The sequence below is a fragment of the Panulirus ornatus genome, chromosome 63, assembly GCF_036320965.1.
Source record: "Panulirus ornatus isolate Po-2019 chromosome 63, ASM3632096v1, whole genome shotgun sequence".
Lineage (NCBI taxonomy): Eukaryota > Metazoa > Arthropoda > Malacostraca > Decapoda > Palinuridae > Panulirus > Panulirus ornatus.
The window spans coordinates 1,954,551-1,974,596 of NC_092286.1; the positions used below are offsets into that span (position 1 = coordinate 1,954,551).

General features: G+C 42.4%; 1 protein-coding gene across 2 annotated transcripts in view; it reads left to right on the top strand.

Moving 5' to 3' along the window:
* Sec71 (ADP ribosylation factor guanine nucleotide exchange factor Sec71) overlaps positions 1-20,046 on the top strand; it is a 399,392-nt gene that overhangs the window by 302,203 nt on the left and 77,143 nt on the right. For both annotated transcript variants that reach the window (XM_071656502.1, XM_071656503.1), the window contains exon 27: positions 1,277-1,384. In XM_071656502.1, coding sequence (XP_071512603.1) covers positions 1,277-1,384 — 108 coding nt within the window. The remainder of the gene's footprint in view (positions 1-1,276; positions 1,385-20,046) is intronic.

Consider the following 20,046-nt stretch of genomic DNA (forward strand, 5'->3'; position numbering starts at 1 on the left):
AGAAAAAAGGAAATAGATGCTTTGAGGGCAAAATAATCTTGGATTTCATCACAGCTATGTCAAGCATCAAGGCAGCAGAATAAGTTGGAAGGCAATCCACAGTATTTTATTCCCCATCTCAATACTGACACCAATCTCCAATTTGTGGGTGGATGTTGAAAAGGATTAATAGGTGATTACTTTTCCTTCTGTCAGTTCTTGGAGCTTCCCTTTCTTTACAGTCTCTGCAAAAAAATCTGATGATTACCATTTATGAATAAGCTTTCAGGTGTCAGATTTTATTGACAGAACAAATCCTACCATTTCCTTATGGTGGGAATATCCTGTGTTTGGCAGAATAGTGCAGTCTTAGAAGTCAGAAGACATTCACTGCCTTAAGTCACCCAGCAGTATTGAGAGTGGAGGGATACATTTTTTGCTCACTGTTCTCTCGCTTCATGACATTTTTGCTATTTCTGCACCGAGTAATATTTTTCCTGTACCAGTAAGAAGGTGTATCAGGAAGAAAAGGCCCATATTCTTACTTGGAAGAAAGAAAATGTGTCCATCCCTGAAAAGCTGGGTCTGTTTGACCTAGGAAGACAAGTCAGATGCCAGATAACTTGATAGGGAAAGATTTTTTCCCACCCCCATGCTTCACTGGGTTAACACTCTCCTTACTTGTCTTCCTGGATCAACCAAACCCAGCTTTTCAGAGAGGGATGATGTTACAATGAAGGAAAAAAAAAGTGGATGGTGAATTCAGCCCTGCTTGGACATACTGACATCTGTCTCAGTTGTAGACACTTCCATTTTCCATGCTGGAATACTGGCCTTTACTTCTTGGCTAAGCTTCTTGTGACCTATGATTAATTATTGATAGAGGAGGAATATCAACAGGAACAGAAATATCAAAAATATTACTGAAAACAAGGACAACAAGTAAAAGTTGCTTCTCTCCACTCTCAATACCGTGATATAATTGGGCTGGCAAATTATATTATCTGACTTTTAAGACTGTCCCTTGCTGCTAGGCATATGATGTACCCACCATAATTGGATTCATTCTGCAGATCATACCTGATGCATGAAAGCCTTATTTTAAAAGGAAATCATTAGATTCTTCTGTGGAGATTGTATATGACCAGCATTTGTTAAATTAATGAGTCGAGACTACCAATCCAGCTAACTTTTGCCCTCTGCAGAAGAATGTGAACTTTATTTACTAATCATTAGTAATAACTGATACTAAGATTGAAGCCCATTTCTTAAATTCTCTTGTTTGCCTTTTTTACAGGTTGTGAAAAACTATGGAGGATCCTACTCCCCGCGTTGGTGGAAAGATCTATTCCAGATAGTGTTTAGGATCTTCGATAATATGAAGCTACCAGAACAACAAACTGAGGTTTGCTGTCATATATTATGGCCTCACCTTGTTGATAGTTGATTATTGTCTGGAGATATCCACTTTCATTTATTTATATTGCTTGAGCATGTTTAATGATGTATTGCATTTCTGGGAAAGGGGATTATTTCATGATGTTCCATCTCTTCACTTGATATTTTTATCATATAGATTTCAAACAATGGATCCAACAATCTTATATGGTTGTGAGACATGGGCTGTAGATAGGGTTGAGCGGAGGAGGGTGAATGTGTTGGAAATGAGATGTTTAAGGACAATATTTGGTGTGAGGTGGTTTGATCCAGTAAGTAATGAATGGGTAAGGGAGTTGTATGGTAATAAGAAGAGTATGGTTGAGAGAGCAGAAGAGGGTGTATTGAAATGGTTTAATTACATGGAGAGAATGAGTGAGGAAAGATTGACAAAGAGGATATATCTGTCAGAGGTGAGGGGGAACGAGAAGTGGGAGACCAAATTGGAGGTGGAGGGATGGAGTGAAAAGATTTTGAGCAATCGGGGCCTGTACATGCAAGAGGGTGAAAGGTGTGCTAGGAATAGAGTGAATTGGAACTATTTGGTATACCAGGGTGGACGTGCTGTCAATGGATTGAACCAGGGCATGTGAAGCGTCTAGGGTAAACCATGGAAAGTTTTGTGGGGCCTAGATGTGGAAAGGGAGCTGTGGTTTGCGTTCATTAAACATGACAGCTAGAGACTGAATGTGAATGAATGTGACCTTTGTTGTCTTTTCCTAGTGCCACATCGCACGCACGCATGGTGGGGGTGCCATTTCATGTGTGGCGAGGTGGTGGCGGGAATGGATGAAGGCAGCAGGAATTTTTTTTTTTTTTTTTTTTTTTTTTTTCCAAAAGAAGGAACAGAGAAGAGGGTCAGGTGAGGATACTCCCTCAAAGGCCCAGTCCTCTGTTCTTAACGCTACCTCGCTATCGCGGGAAATGGCGAATAGTATGAAAAAAAAAAATACATATATATATATATGGATGGTATTGCAGTGGAATTTATTAAAAAAGGGGGTGACTGTATTGTTGACTGGTTGGTAAGGTTATTTAATGTATGTATGACTCATGGTGAGGTGCCTGAGGATTGGCGGAATGCGTGCATAGTGCCATTGTACAAAGGCAAAGGGGATAAGAGTGAGTGCTCAAATTACAGAGGTATAAGTTTGTTGAGTATTCCTGGTAAATTATATGGGAGGGTATTGATTGAGAGGGTGAAGGCATGTACAGAGCATCAGATTGGGGAAGAGCAGTGTGGTTTCAGAAGTGGTAGAGGATGTGTGGATCAGGTGTTTGCTTTGAAGAATGTATGTGAGAAATACTTAGAAAAGCAAATGGATTTGTATGTAGCATTTATGGATCTGGAGAAGGCATATGATAGAGTTGATAGAGATGCTCTGTGGAAGGTATTAAGAATATATGGTGTGGGAGGAAAGTTGTTAGAAGCAGTGAAAAGTTTTTATCGAGGATGTAAGGCATGTGTACGTGTAGGAAGAGAGGAAAGTGATTGGTTCTCAGTGAATGTAGGTTTGCGGCAGGGGTGTGTGATGTCTCCATGGTTGTTTAATTTCTTTATGGATGGGGTTGTTAGGGAGGTAAATGCAAGAGTTTTGGAAAGAGGGGCAAGTATGAAGTCTGTTGGGGATGAGAGAGCTTGGGAAGTGAGTCAGTTGTTGTTCGCTGATGATACAGCGCTGGTGGCTGATTCATGTGAGAAACTGCAGAAGCTGGTGACTGAGTTTGGTAAAGTGTGTGGAAGAAGAAAGTTAAGAGTAAATGTGAATAAGAGCAAGGTTATTAGGTACAGTAGGGTTGAGGGTCAAGTCAATTGGGAGGTGAGTTTGAATGGAGAAAAACTGGAGGAAGTGAAGTGTTTTAGATATCTGGGAGTGGATCTGGCAGCGGATGGAACCATGGAAGCGGAAGTGGATCATAGGGTGGGGGAGGGGGCGAAAATTCTGGGGGCCTTGAAGAATGTGTGGAAGTCGAGAACATTATCTTGGAAAGCAAAAATGGGTATGTTTGAAGGAATAGTGGTTCCAACAATGTTGTATGGTTGCGAGGCGTGGGCTATGGATAGAGTTGTGCGCAGGAGGATGGATGTGCTGGAAATGAGATGTTTAAGGACAATGTGTGGTGTGAGGTGGTTTGATCGAGTGAGTAACGTAAGGGTAAGAGAGATGTGTGGAAATAAAAAGAGCGTGGTTGAGAGAGCAGAAGAGGGTGTTTTGAAGTGGTTTGGGCACATGGAGAGAATGAGTGAGGAAAGATTGACCAAGAGGATATATGTGTCGGAGGTGGAGGGAACGAGGAGAAGAGGGAGACCAAATTGGAGGTGGAAAGATGGAGTGAAAAAGATTTTGTGTGATCGGGGCCTGAACATGCAGGAGGGTGAAAGGAGGGCAAGGAATAGAGTGAATTGGAGCGATGTGGTATACCGGGGTTGACGTGCTGTCAGTGGATTGAATCAAGGCATGTGAAGCGTCTGGGGTAAACCATGGAAAGCTGTGTAGGTATGTATATTTGCGTGTGTGGATGTATGTATATACATGTGTATGGGGGGGGTTGGGCCATTTCTTTCGTCTGTTTCCTTGCGCTACCTCGCAAACGCGGGAGACAGCGACAAAGTATAAAAAAAAAAAAAAAAAAAAATATGTATATATATATATATATATATTCCCATTTTAGAAAGTTAAAAAATACAAGGAGGGGAGGATTTCTGGCCCCCCGCTCCCGTCCCCTCTAGTCGCTTTCTACGACACGCGAGGAATGCGTGGGAAGTATTCTTTCGCCCCTATCCCCAGGGATAATATACATATATATATACACATACACACACATACACACACACACACATGCACATATACACACACACACACATACATATATATACATGTGAAAAATGTAAGAAACAATTTAGACAACTGAAACTTCTAGCTTGAAATGAAATGAAAAAATGAATGTCACATAATGGTTCAACCTCTGGCTATGGAAAGGAAGTGTTTAATTTATTTACACAAACGTCAATAGCAGTTCTCATCAATTTAACCACTGTACCAATAAGCTTCAATGTCTAAGCTACATTTTTTCCAATTTCACTATTTTCTTGTCAAAGCACCATGTATGAAAACTATCACTCCAGTAACACAACTATAAACATTTACTTCCCCTTTAAAAAAAAAAAAAAAAGGGATCGAGGAGAAGAGGGAGACCAAATTGGAGGTGGAAAGATGGAGTGAAAAAGATTTTGTGTGATCGGGGCCTGAACATGCAGGAGGGTGAAAGGAGGGCAAAGAATAGAGTGAATTGGAGCGATGTGGTATACCGGGGTTGACATGCGGTCAGTGGATTGAATCAAGGCATGTGTATGGGGGTGGGTTGGGCCATTTCTTTCGTCTGTTTCCTTGCGCTACCTCGCAAACGCGGGAGACCGGCAAAAAAAAAAAAAATATATATATATATATATATATATATATATATATATATATATATATATATATATATATATATTATCCCTGGGGATAGGGGATTAAGAATACTTCCCACGTATTCCCTGCGTGTCGTAGAAGGTGACTAAAAGGGGAGGGAGCGGGGGGCTGGAAATCCTCCCCTAATTTTTTTTTTTTTTTTTTTTTTTTTTTTTTTTTTTTGATTTTCCAAAAGAAGGAACAGAGAATTGGGCCAGGTGAGGGTATTCCCTCAAAGGCCCAGTCCTCTGTTCTTAATGCTACCTCGCTAATGCGGGAAATGGCGAATAGTTTAAAAGAAAGATATTTTTTTTTTTTTCTTTGCTTTGTCGCTGTCTCCCGCGTTTGCGAGGTAGCGCAAGGAAACAGACGAAAGAAATGGCCCAACCCACCCCCATACACATGCCTTGATTCAATCCACTGACAGCACGTCAACCCCGGTATACCACATCGCTCCAATTCACTCTATTCTTTGCCTTCCTTTCACCCTCCTGCATGTTCAGGCCCCGATCACTCAAAATCTTTTTCACTCCATCTTTCCACCTCCAATTTGGTCTCCCTCTTCTCCTCGTTCCCTCCACCTCTGACACATATATCCTCTTGGTCAATCTTTCCTCACTCATTCTCTCCATGTGACCAAACCATTTCAAAACACCCTCTTCTGCTCTCTCAACCACGCTCTTTTTATTTCCACACATCTCTCTTACCCTTACGTTACTTACTCGATCAAACCACCTCACACCACACATTGTCCTCAAACATCTCATTTCCAGCACATCCATCCTCCTGCGCACAACTCTATCCATAGTCCACGCCTCGCAACCATACAACATTGTTGGAACCACTATTCCTTCAAACATACCCATTTTTGCTTTCCGAGATAATGTTCTCGACTTCCACACATTCTTCAAGGCTCCCAGAATTTTCGCCCCCTCCCCCACCCTATGATCCACTTCCGCTTCCATGGTTCCATCCGCTGCCAGATCCACTCCCAGATATCTAAAACACTTCACTTCCTCCAGTTTTTCTGCATTCAAACTCACCTCCCAATTGAATTGACCCTCAACCCTACTGTACCTAATAACCTTGCTCTTATTCACATTTACTCTTAACTTTCTTCTTTCACACACTTTACCAAACTCAGTCACCAACTTCTGCAGTTTCTCACATGAATCAGCCACCAGCGCTGTATCATCAGCGAACAACAACTGACTCACTTCCCAAGCTCTCTCATCCCCAACAGACTTCATCCTTGCCCCTCTTTCCAAAACTCTTGCATTCACCTCCCTAACAACCCCATCCATAAACAAATTAAACAACCATGGAGACATCACACACCCCTGCCGCAAACCTACATTCACTGAGAACCAATCACTTTCCTCTCTTCCTACACGTACACATGCCTTACATCCTCGATAAAAACTTTTCACTGCTTCTAACAACTTGCCTCCCACACCATATATATATATATATATATATATATATATATATATATATATATATATATATATATATATATATATGAGGGAATAATTGGTATACATGGGGTATTCAGTGTTGTAAATCGAAATGGTGAAGAGCTTGTAGATTTATGTGCTGAAAAAGGACTGGTGATTGGGAATACCTGGTTTAAAAAGCGAGATATATATAAGTATACTTATGTAAGTAGGAGAGATGGCCAGAGAGCGTTATTGGATTACGTGTTAATTGACAGGCGCGCGAAAGAGAGACTTTTGGATGTTAATGTGCTGAGAGGTGCAACTGGAGGGATGTCTGATCATTATCTTGTGGAGGCTAAGGTGAAGATTTGTATGGGTTTTCAGAAAAGAAGGGTGAATGTTGGGGTGAAGAGGGTGGTGAGAGTAAGTGAGCTTGGGAAGGAGACTTGCTTGAGGAAGTACCAGGAGAGACTGAGTACAGAATGGAAAAAGGTGAGAACAATGGAAGTAAGGGGAGTGGGGGAGGAATGGGATGTATTTAGGGAATCAGTGATGGATTGCGCAAAAGATGCTTGTGGCATGAGAAGAGTGGGAGGTGGGTTGATTAGAAAGGGTAGTGAGTGGTGGGATGAAGAAGTAAGATTATTAGTGAAAGAGAAGAGAGAGGCATTTTGACGATTTTTGCAGGGAAAAAATGCAATTGAGTGGGAGATGTATAAAAGAAAGAGACAGGAGGTCAAGAGAAAGGTGCAAGAGGTGAATAAAAAGATGTAGGAAGAGAGGAAAGTGATTGGTTCTCAGTGAATGTAGGTTTGCGGCAGGGGTGTGTGATGTCTCCATGGTTGTTTAATTTGTTTATGGATGGGGTTGTTAGGGAGGTAAATGCAAGAGTTTTGGAAAGAGGGGCAAGTATGAAGTCTGTTGGGGATGAGAGAGCTTGGGAAGTGAGTCAGTTGTTGTTCGCTGATGATACAGCGCTGGTGGCTGATTCATGTGAGAAACTGCAGAAGCTGGTGACTGAGTTTGGTAAAGTGTGTGAAAGAAGAAAGTTAAGAGTAAATGTGAATAAGAGCAAGGTTATTAGGTACAGTAGGGTTGAGGGTCAAGTCAATTAGGAGGTGAGTTTGAATGGAGAAAAACTGGAGGAAGTGAAGTGTTTTAGATATCTGGGAGTGGATCTGGCAGCGGATGGAACCATGGAAGCGGAAGTGGATCATAGGGTGGGGGAGGGGGCGAAAATTCTGGGAGCCTTGAAGAATGTGTGGAAGTCGAGAACATTATCTTGGAAAGCAAAATTGGGTATGTTTGAAGGAATAGTGGTTCCAACAATGTTGTATGGTTGCGAGGCGTGGGCTATGGATAGAGTTGTGCGCAGGAGGATGGATGTGCTGGAAATGAGATGTTTGAGGACAATGTGTGGTGTAAGGTGGTTTGATCGAGTAAGTAACGTAAGGGTAAGAGAGATGTGTGGAAATAAAAAGAGCGTGGTTGAGAGAGCAGAAGAGGTTGTTTTGAAATGGTTTGGGCACATGGAGAGAATGAGTGAGGAAAGATTGACCAAGAGGATATATGTGTCGGAGGTGGAGGGAACAAGGAGAAGAGGGAGACCAAATTGGAGGTGGAAAGATGGAGTGAAAAAGATTTTTTGTGATCGGGGCCTGAACATGCAGGAGGGTGAAAGGAGGGCAAGGAATAGAGTGAATTGGAGCGATGTGGTATACCGGGGTTGACGTGCTGTCAGTGGATTGAATCGGGGCACGTGAAGCGTCTGGGGTAAACCATGGAAAGCTGTGTAGGTATGTATATTTTGCATGTGTGGACGTATGTATATACATGTGTATGGGGGTGGGTTGGGCCATTTCTTTCGTCTGTTTCCTTGCGCTACCTCGCAAACGCGGGAGACAGCGGCAAAAAAAAAAAAAAAAAAAAGATGTTCTGGAAGGAGGTAAATAAAGTGCGTAAGACAAGGGAGCAAATGGGAACTTAAGTGAAGGGTGCAAATGGGGAGGTGATAACAAGTAGTGGTGATGTGAGAAGGAGATGGAGTGAGTATTTTGAAGGTTTGTTGAATGTGTTTGATGATAGAGTGGCAGATGTAGGGTGTTTTGGTCGAGGTGGTGTGCAAAGTGAGAGGGTTAGGGAAAATGATTTGGTAAACAGAGAAGAGGTAGTAAAAGCTTTGCGGAAGATGAAAGCCGGCAAGGCAGCAGGTTTGGATGGTATTGCAGTGGAATTTATTAAAAAAGGGGGTGAATGTATTATTGACTGGTTGGTAAGGTTATTTAATGTATGTATGACTCATGGTGAGGTGCCTGAGAATTGGCGGAATGCGTGCATAGTGCCATTGTACAAAGGCAAAGGGGATAAGAGTGAGTGCTCAAATTACAGAGGTATAAGTTTGTTGAGTATTCCTGGTAAATTATATGGGAGGGTATTGATTGAGAGGGTGAAGGCATGTACAGAGCATCAGATTGGTGAAGAGCGCTGTGGTTTCAGAAGTGGTAGAGGATGTGTGGATCAGGTGTTTGCTTTGAAGAATGTATGTAAGAAATACTTAGAAAAGCAAATGGATTTGTATGTAGCATTTATGGATGTGGAGAATGCATATGATAGAGTTGATAGAGATGCTCTATGGAAGGTATTAAGAATATATGGTGTGGGAGGCAAGTTGGTAGAAGCAGTGAAAAGTTTTTATCGAGGATGTAAGGCATGTGTACGTGTAGGAAGAGAGGAAAGTGATTGGTTCTCAGTGAATGTAGGTTTGCGGCAGGGGTGTGTGATGTCTCCATGGTTGTTTAATTTGTTTATGGATGGGGTTGTGAGGGAGGTAAATGCAAGAGTTTTGGAAAGAGGGGCAGGTATGCAGTCTGTTGGGGATGAGAGAGCTTGGGAAGTGAGTCAGTTGTTGTTCGCTGATGATACAGCGCTGGTCGCTGATTCATATGAGAAACTGCAGAAGCTGGTGACTGAGTTTTGTAAAGTGTGTGAAAGAAGAAAGTTAAGAGTAAATGTGAATAAGAGCAAGGTTATTAGGTACAGTAGGGTTGAGGGTCAAGTCAATTGGGAGGTAAGTTTGAATGGAGAAAAACTGGAGGAAGTAAAGTGTTTTAGATATCTGGGAGTGGATCTGGCAGCGGATGGAACCATGGAAGCGGAAGTGGATCATAGGGTGGGGGAGGGGGCGAAAATCCTGGGAGCCTTGAAGAATGTGTGGAAGCTGAGAACATTATCTCGGAAAGCAAAAATGGGTATGTTTGAAGGAATAGTGGTTCCAACAATGTTGTATGGTTGCGAGGCGTGGGCTATGGATAGAGTTGTGTGCAGGAGGATGGATGTGCTGGAAATGAGATGTTTGAGGACAATGTGTGGTGTGAGGTGGTTTGATCGAGTAAGTAACGTAAGGGTAAGAGAGATGTGTGGAAATAAAAAGAGCGTGGTTGAGAGAGCAGAGGAGGGTGTTTTGAAATGGTTTGGGCACATGGAGAGAATGAGTGAGGAAAGATTGACCAAGAGGATATATGTGTCGGATGTGGAGGGAACGAGGAGAAGAGGGAGACCAAATTGGAGGTGGAAAGATGGAGTGAAAAAGATTTTTTGTGATCGGGGCCTGAACATGCAGGAGGGTGAAAGGAGGGCAAGGAATAGAGTGAATTGGAGCGATGTGGTATACCGGGGTTGACGTGCTGTCAGTGGATTGAATCGGGGCATGTGAAGCGTCTGGGGTAAAACATGGAAAGCTGTGTAGGTATGTATATTTGCGTGTGTGGACGTGTATGTATATACATGTGTATGGGGGTGGGTTGGGCCATTTCTTTCATCTGTTTCCTTGCGCTACCTCGCAAACGCGGGAGACCGACAAAGCAAAAAAAAAAATATATATATATATGTCTGTGTATGTTTATGCATGTATATGTTGAAATGTATAGGAATGTATACATGCGTGTGTGGGCATTTTTGTGTAAGTGTATGAGGGTGGTTTGGACCGTTCTTTTGTCTAATTCCTTGCACTACCTCACTAATGCGGGAGACAGCGACAAAGTATAATGAAAAAACATTTAAACATGTTTATTTTAGTATTGAACTTCTGAGCAGCTATTTTGTTCCCCTTTTCACGTGCTCACTTTCTCTGGAAATATTTTCTAACGTCCTTCCTCATACATTATTCTGTCAGTGCCTTATGGTACCCCCTAACAGTGCAGTGATGATTTATACAAAGTCATTTGAAAACTAAAAGGTGTTGCCATGTTTCTTTTTGTCTCTCTTACCTTTGAGATTTATAAACTGAAATGTCAAGAAATTTTCCATTACAGATGAATTTAGAAAAACACCAAGTCATACTGGAGGGTCTAGGGCAATGCCATGTTTACTTAGAAGCTCCTGAGTGTCGGTATTCATTAGGGACACAAAACAACTAATGTCTTTCATTGAATGCTTGCATTTTTATTTTTTTACAACTGAAAAAAAGTTTTCCTTCTGGTATTAGATTCTTGTGTGTATAACTTCGTTAAAATTCATGGTTTTTAATCTTCTTTTTGGTTACTCTTTTCTTTCCCTGCAGTTTTTGGAGCATTTTAACTTTTACAGCAACAAAATTTGCATTTTCCAATGAGTAACCCAGAATGGTGCATTGCATTTATGAGTCAGTCTTGAAAATTTTATGAGAAATCCTTTTTTATTTAGAGGAAGGTTGTTTTGACAGTGATTAAGTTATCTCTGTTTCACATAATGTAGTTTAATATACATCTTCATGTGTCTGGATTCTACATGCAAGTGATACACATCACAAGTGGGAGGTCAGCTTTGACAAAGGTTGATCATTGTACAGTGTCATTGAGGATTTTTTTGTTAAGTAGGATCCTACTTAACTTTGAAGTTGGAGGAACCCTGTAAAATGGGATTGTCACGTTGCATGATGATAATGACATGCTTCCATGTAGACAGTTAAGATCAATTTTCTTTCAGTACTTTTTCATAGATGGATTCCTTCACTTTGGTTCCTTCTATTACATATTTTTTATTTGTTTTTCCTATTCTTTAGTTTTAATGTGGTCTTTTCTCTCCCCTTATTCTCATATTTCTTATTTGGATTTAGCTGCATAAGTCACATATTTGCTCAACTGTTATTTATATATATTTATTTTGCTATGTTGCTGTCTCCCGTGTTTGCAAGGTAGCGCAAGGAAACCGACGAAAGAAATGGCCCAACCCACCCCCATACACAATGTATATACATACACATCCACACACGCAAATATACATACCTATACATCTCATTGTACACATATATATACACACACAGACACATACATATATACCCATGCACACAATTCACACTGTCTGCCTTTATTCATTCCCATCGCCACCTCGCCACACATGGAATACCATCCCCCTCTCCCCTCTTGTGTGCGAGGTAGCACTAGGAAAAGACAACAAAGGCCCCTTCGTTCACACTCAGTCTCTAGCTGTCATGCAATAATGCCCGAAACCACAGCTCCCTTTCCACATCCAGGCCCCACAGAACTTTCCATGGTTTACCCCAGACGCTTCACATGCCCTGATTCAATCCACTGACAGCTCGTTGACCCCGGTATACCACATCAATCCAATTCACTCTATTCCTTGCCCTCCTTTCACCCTCCTGCATGTTCAGGCCCCGATCACACAAAATCTTTTTCACTCCATTTTTCCACCTCCAATTTGGTCTCCCACTTCTCCTCGTTCCCTCCACCTCTGACACATATATCCTCTTGGTCAATCTTTCCTCACTCATTCTCTCCATGTGACCAAACCATTTCAAAACACCCTCTTCTGCTCTCTCAACCACGCTCTTTTTATTTCCACACATCTCTCTTACCCTTAGATTACTTACTCGATCAAACCACCTCACACCACACATTGTCCTCAAACATCTCATTTCCAGCACATCCACCCTCCTGCGCACAACTCTATCCATAGCCCACGCCTCGCAACCATACAACATTGTTGGAACCACTATTCCTTCAAACATAGCCATTTTTGCTTTCCGAGATAATGTTCTCGACTTCCACACATTCTTCATGGCTCCCAGGATTTTCGCCCCCTCCCCCACCCTATGATTCACTTCCACTTCCATGGTTCCATCCGCTGCCTGATCCACTCCCAGATATCTAAAACACTTTACTTCCTCCAGTTTTTCTCCATTCAAACTTACCTCCCAATTGACTTGACCCTCAACCCTACTGTACCTAATAACCTTGCTCTTATTCACATTTACTCTTAACTTTCTTCTTTCACACACTTTACCAACTGTTGTGCAGTAATTTATCTGAGGTTCCTTGCAGGTTTTAGGACCCTTCATTTCTGTTAAGTGTAGTTTATAGCTTAGTATCATATACAAACATGTTAGGGACTTTTAAACCTATCCTTGCAACGTCACTTTCAGAGAGAAGGGCAGAGGAAAGAGCAAGCAAAGGTTCAGGTAAGGGTATATATGCTTGGATGTAATGGATGGAACTAGGATGAAAAGAAGGGAGAGATAGGTGGTATGTGTAAGGAAAGGAACCTGGATGTTCTTTATCTGGGTGAAACTAAGCTTGAGGGAAAAGGGATGTATTGGTTTGGAAGTATTTGATGGATAGAGTGCGAGGTTAGTGTGAATACAAGGACAAAGGAATGGGTAGCACTTCTGATGAAGCAGGGGCTGTGGGAATGTGTTAAGGAGTGTAAGGAAGTGAGTTCAAGATTAATGTATGTGGGAATGAAAGTTAACTATGAAAGGTGAATGATGGTTACTGCCTGTGCACCCAGAAGAGATTAAAAGGAGGAATAGGGAGGAGCATTTTGGTAATAGCTAAATTAATCATTAAGCAAGTTTGATGCAAGGGATGTGGATCCTTTGATGAGGGACCTGAAGGCATGAATGAGTGACATGGTAATTGAGGATATACTGCATGGGGGGCATGAGGGTACTTGGTCTAAATTAAAGTAGGGAACAGCTTGTCAAGTTGTGTTGAAAGTTAATTGGTGATTGGTAAAACTAAGCTCAGAAAAGATGTGCATGTAAGTAAAAATTGATGAATGGGGCTATTGGTCAACAGGGATTATTGCTATATGTATTGATTGAAAGGCATGCAAAGGAGAGTTAGTTGGATGTGAATGTGCTGAGAGGGGCCGCTGATGGGATGTTCAGTAATTTTTTGTAGAGGCAAGTATGAAAGTTTTTAGTGGTTTTAGATTTCCAGGATGGGAAGGAAATATTAAAAGTCACTTAGTTTCAAAAAGAGGCCTATGGGCAGATATTTCAAGAGGGAATGATTTAAGAGTGGCATAAGGTGAGAGTAGATGAGCCAAGAGGATTTGGTGAGGGGTGATGGATTTTTGGAGGGAAGCATCTTTTACATGTGCGGCTGAAGCATGTGGCATTCGCAAGGTTGAATACGGGTAAATGAGACTGGATAGTGAATGGTAGGGTAAGGGAATGAAATTGTTAGTGACAAAGAACAGAGTGATGATGTATGGGTGGTACCTGCAAGGAGGGAGTGCAAGTCAATGGGGGCATATATGAGAGACAGAGAAGGTCTAGAGGAATATACAGGGGCTGAAAAAGAGGGTAAAGAAAAGTTGGATTGAGAAATACTTAGAGAAACTGATGGATTTGTGTATGGCATTTATGGATCGGAAAAGGCATATGATTGGATTAATAGAGATGCTATGTGGAAGATCCTTAGAACATATGGTATAGTAGGAAAACTGCTAGAAGTAGTAAGAAGTTTTTATCAAGGATGTAAGACTTGTATACAAGTATGAATAGAGGAGAGTGAATGGTTCCAAGTGAATGCTGGTCTGCGGCAAGGGTATGTGAAGTCACTGTGGAAGTTCAGTTTGTTTATGGATGGGGTTTTGAGGGAGGTAAATGCCAGAGTCTTGAAGAGAGGGGCAGGTATGCAGTCTGAGTCTGTGGTGGATGAGAGGGCTTGTGTATATCTGTCATTTTAGACCGGGTATTCCCAATCACTAGTCTTTTTTCAGAACACAAATCCACAAGCTTTTAACCATTTCCACTCACAACATTGAATGCCCCATGTTTACCAATCATACCCTCAACTGCAACATGACTCACCTTCGCATTTGAATCACCCTTCACTAATACCCAGTCTTGTGCACCAAAACTGCTGACACACTCACTCAACTCCTCCCAAAACACTTGCTTCTCAAGATCTTTCTTCTCATGACCAGTTGCATAAACACCAGTAATCACCCATCTCTCACCATCCACTTTCAGTTTTACCCACATCAATCTAGAATTTACTTCCTTACACTCTATCACACACTCCCACAACTCCTGCTGTAGGAATATTGCTTCTCCTTCCTTAGCTCCTGTCCTGTCACCAACCCTTGACTTTACTCCCAAGACTTTTCCAAACCAGTCTTCCCCTTACCCTTGAGCTTCATTTCACTCAGAGCCAAAACATTTAGGTTTCTTATCTCAAACATACTACCAGTCTAAATATACTACCTATCTCTCCTTTCTTCTCATCTTCGTTACATTCAGACATTCCAATCTGAGCCTTCTAGGAGGATGAGCTTTCCCTGCTTGACTCCTGTTTCCTCTTTTAGAAATTAAAATACAAGAATGGGAGGGCTTCCAGCCCCCCCGCTCCCACCCCCTTTACTCACCTTCGTTTTTATCATTATTATACTTTGTCGCTGTCTCCCACCATAGAGAGACAGCGCAAGGAAACAGACGAAAAAATGGCCCAGCCCACCCACATACTCATGTATGTACATAAATGCCTTCTTTATGTATATTTATTTATTTATTTGCTATGTCGTTGTCTCCCACATTAGCGAGGTAGCGCAAGGAAACAGATGAAAGAATGGCCCAACCCACCCATATACACATGTATATACATACACGTCCACACACGCAAATATACATACCTTTACATCTCAATGTACACATATGTATACACACGCAGACATATACGTATATACACATGTACATAATTCACACTGTCTGCCTTTATTTATTCCCATCGCCACCCCGCCACACATGGAATAACAACCCCCCCCCTCATGTGTGCGAGATAGCGCTAGGAAAAGACAACAAAGGCCACATTCGTTCACACTCAGTCTCTAGCTGTCATGTAATAATGCACTGAAACCACAGCTCCCTTTCCACATCCAGGCCCCACACAACTTTCCATGGTTTACCCCAGATGTTTCACATGCCCTGGTTCAGTCCATTGACAGCACGTCGACCCCGGTATACCACATCATTCCAATTCACTCTATTCCTTGCACACCTTTCACCCTCCTGCATGTTCAGGCCCCGATCACTCAAAATCTTTTTCACTCCATCTTTCCATCTCCAATTTGGTCTCCCACTTCTCCTCGTTCCCTCCACCTCTGACACATATATCATCTTGGTCAATCTTTCCTCACTTATTCTCTCCATGTCACCAAACCATTTCAAAACACCCTCTTCTGCTCTCTCAACCACACTCTTTTATTTCCACACATCTCTCTTACCCTATTATTACTTACTTGTCAAACCACCTCACACCACATATTGTGCTCAAACATCTCATTTCCAGCACATCCACCCTCCTACGCACAACTCTATCCATAGCCTACGCCTCGCAGCCATACAACATTGTTGGAACCACTATTCCCCCAAACATACCCGTTTTTGCTTTCCGAGATAATGTTCTCGACTTCCAAACATTCTTCAAGGCTCCCAGAATTTTTGCCCCCTCCCCCACCCTATGATTCACTTCCGCTTCCATGGTTTCATCGACTGCCAGATCCACTCCCAGATATCTAAAACACTTTACTTCCTCCAGTTTTTCTCCATTCAAACTTACCTCCCAGTTGATTTGACCATCAACCCTACTGTACCTAATAACCTTGCTCTTATTCACATTTACTCAACTTTCTTTTTTCACACTCTTTACCAAACTCACTCACCAGCTTCTGCAGTTTCTCACATAAATCAGCTACCAGCGCTGTATCATCAGCAAACAAGAACTGAATCACTTCCCAAGCTCTCTCATCCACAACAGACTGCATACTTGCCCCTCTTTCCAAAACTCTTGCATTCACCTCCCTATCAACCCCATCCATAAACAAATTAAACAACCATGGAGACATCACACACCCCTGCCGCAAACCTACATTCACTGAGAACCAATCACTTTTCTCTCTTCCTACACGTACACATGCCTTACATCCTCATTAAAAACTTTTCACTGCTTCTAACAACTTGCCTCCCACACCATATACCTTCCAGAGAGCATCTCTATCAACTCTATCATATGCCTTCTACAGATCCATAAATGCTACATACAAATCCATTTGCTTTTCTAAGTATTTCTCACATACATTTTTCAAAGCAAACACCTGATCCACACATCCTCTACCACTTCTGAAACCACACTGCTCTTTCCCAATCTGATGCTCTGTACATGCCTTCACCCTCTCAATCAATACCCTCCCATATAATCTCCCAAGAATACTCAACAAACTTATACCTCTGTAATTTGAGCACTCACTCTTATCCCCTTTGCCTTTGTACAATGGCACTATGCAAGCATTCCGCCAATCCTCAGGCACCTCACCATGAATCATACATATATTAGATAACCTTACCAACCAGTCAACAATACAGTCACCCCCTTTTTTTTTATTTATATATTTTGCTTTGTCGCTGTCTCCCGCGTTTGCGAGGTAGCGCAAGGAAACAGACGAAAGAAATGGCCCAACCCACCCCCATACACATGTATATACACACACGTCAACACACGCAAATATACATACCTATACATCTCAATGTACACATATATATACACACACAGACACATACATTTATACCCATGCACACAATTCACACTGTCTGCCTTTATTCATTCCCATCGCCACCTCGCCACACATGGAATACCATCCCCCTCCCTCCTCATGTGTGCGGGGTAGCACTAGGAAAAGACAACAAAGGCCTCATTCGTTCACACTCAGTCTCTAGCTGTCATGCAATAATGCCCGAAACCACAGCTCCCTTTCCACATCCAGGCCCCACACAGCTTTCCATGGTTTACCCCAGATGCTTCACATGCCCTAATTCAATCCACTGACAGCACGTCAACCCCGGTATACCACATCGATCCAATTCACTCTATTCCTTGCCCGCCTTTCACCCTCCTGCATGTTCAGGCCCCGATCACTCAAAACCTTTTTCACTCCATCTTTTCACCTCCAATTTGGTCTCCCACTTCTCCTCGTTCCCTCCACCTCTGACACATATATCCTCTTGGTCAATCTTTCCTCACTCATTCTCTCCATGTGCCCAAACCATTTCAAAACACCCTCTTCTGCTCTTTCAACCAACCACGCTCTTTTTATTTCCACACATCTCTCTCACCCTTACATTACTTACTTGATCAAACCACCTCACACCACACATTGTCCTCAAACATCTCATTTCCAGCACATCCACCCTCCTGCGCACAACTCTATCCATAGCCCACGCCTCGCAACCATACAACATTGTTGGAACCACTATTCCTTCAAACATACCCATTTTTGCTTTCCGAGATAATGTTCTCGACTTCCACACATTCTTCAAGGCCCCCAGAATTTTCGCCCCCTCCCCCACCCTATGATCCACTTCCGCTTCCATGGTTCCATCTGCTGCCAGATTCACTCCCAGATATCTAAAACACTTCACTTCCTCCAGTTTTTCTCCATTCAAACTCACCTCCCAGTTGACTTGACCCTCAACCCTACTGTACCTAATAACCTTGCTCTTATTCACATTTACTCTTAACTTTCTTCTTTCACACACTTTACCAAACTCAGTCACCAGCTTCTGCAGTTTCTCACATGAATCAGCCACCAGCGCTGTATCATCAGCGAACAACAACTGACTCACTTCCCAAGCTCTCTCATCCCCAACAGACTTCATACTTGCCCCTCTTTCCAAAACTCTTGCATTTACCTCCCTAACAACCCCATCCATAAACAAATTAAACAACCATGGAGACATCACACACCCCTGCCGCAAACCTACATTCACTGAGAACCAATCACTTTCCTCTCTTCCTACATGTACACATGCATATATATATATATATATATATATATATATATATATATATATATATATATATATATTTTTTTTTGCTTTGTCGCTGTCTCCCACGTTTGCGAGGTAGCGCAAGGAAACAGATGAAAGAAATGGCCCAACCCACCCCCATACACATGTATATACATATGTCCACACACGCAAATATACATACCTACATAGCTTTCCATGGTTTACCCCAGACGCTTCACATGCCCTGATTCAATCCACTGACAGCACGTCAACACCGGTATACCACATCGATCCAATTCACTCTATTCCTTGCCCTCCTTTCACCCTCCTGCATGTTCAGGCCCCAATTACACAAAATCTTTTTCACTCCATCTTCCCACCTCCAATTTGGTCTCCCACTTCTCCTCGTTCCCTCCACCTCCGACACTTATATCCTCTTAGTCAATCTTTCCTCACTCATTCTCTCCATGTGCCCAAACCATTTCAAAACACCCTCTTCTGCTCTCTCAACCACGCTCTTTTTATTTCCACACATCTCTCTTACCCTTACGTTACTTACTCGATCAAACCACCTCACACCACACATTGTCCTCAAACATCTCATTTCCAGCACATCCATCCTCCTGTGCACAACTCTATCCATAGCCCATGCCTCGCAACCATACAACATTGTTGGAACCACTATTCCTTCAAACATACCCATTTTTGCTTTCCGAGATAATGTTCTCGACTTCCACACATTCTTCAAGGCTCCCAGAATTTTCGCCCCCTCCCCCATCCTATGATCCACTTCCGCTTCCATGGTTCCATCCGCTGGCAGATCCACTCCCAGATATCTAAAACACTTTACTTCCTCCAGTTTTTCTCCATTCAAACTCACCTCCCAATTGACTTGACCCTCAACCCTACTGTACCTAATAACCTTGCTCTTATTCACATTTACTCTTAACTTTCTTCTATCACATACTTTACCAAACTCAGTCACCAGCTTCTGCAGTTTCTCACATGAATCAGCCACCAGCGCTGTATCATCAGCGAACAACAGCTGACTCACTTCCCAAGCTCTCTCATCCACAACAGACTGCATATTTTTTCTTTCCGCTGTCTCCCATGTCAGCGAGGTAGCGCAGGGAAATAGATGAAAGAATGGCCCAACCCACCCATTGACAGCACGTCGACCCCAGATACCACATCATTCCAATTCACTCTATTCCTTGCATGCCTCCCACCCTCCTGTATGTTCAGGACCTGATTGCTCAAAATCTTTTTCACTCCATCCTTCCACTCCAATTTGGTCTCCTGCTTCTCCTTGTTCCCTCCACCTCTGACACAATATCCTTCCCCCTCCCCCACCCTGATGATTCACTTCCGCTTCCATGGTTTCATCGACTGCCAATCCACTCCAGATATCTAAAACACTTACTTCCTCCTAGTTTTTCTCCATTCAAACTTACTCCCATTGATTTGTCCATCAACCCTACTGTAACCTAATAACCTTGCTCTTATTCACATTTACTCAACTTTCTTTTTTCACACTCTTTACCAAACTCACTCACCACTTCTGCAGTTTCTCACATAAATCAGCTACCAGCGCTGTATCATCAGCAAACAAGAACTGAATCACTTCCCAAGCTCTCTCATCCACAACAGACTGCATACTTGCCCCTCT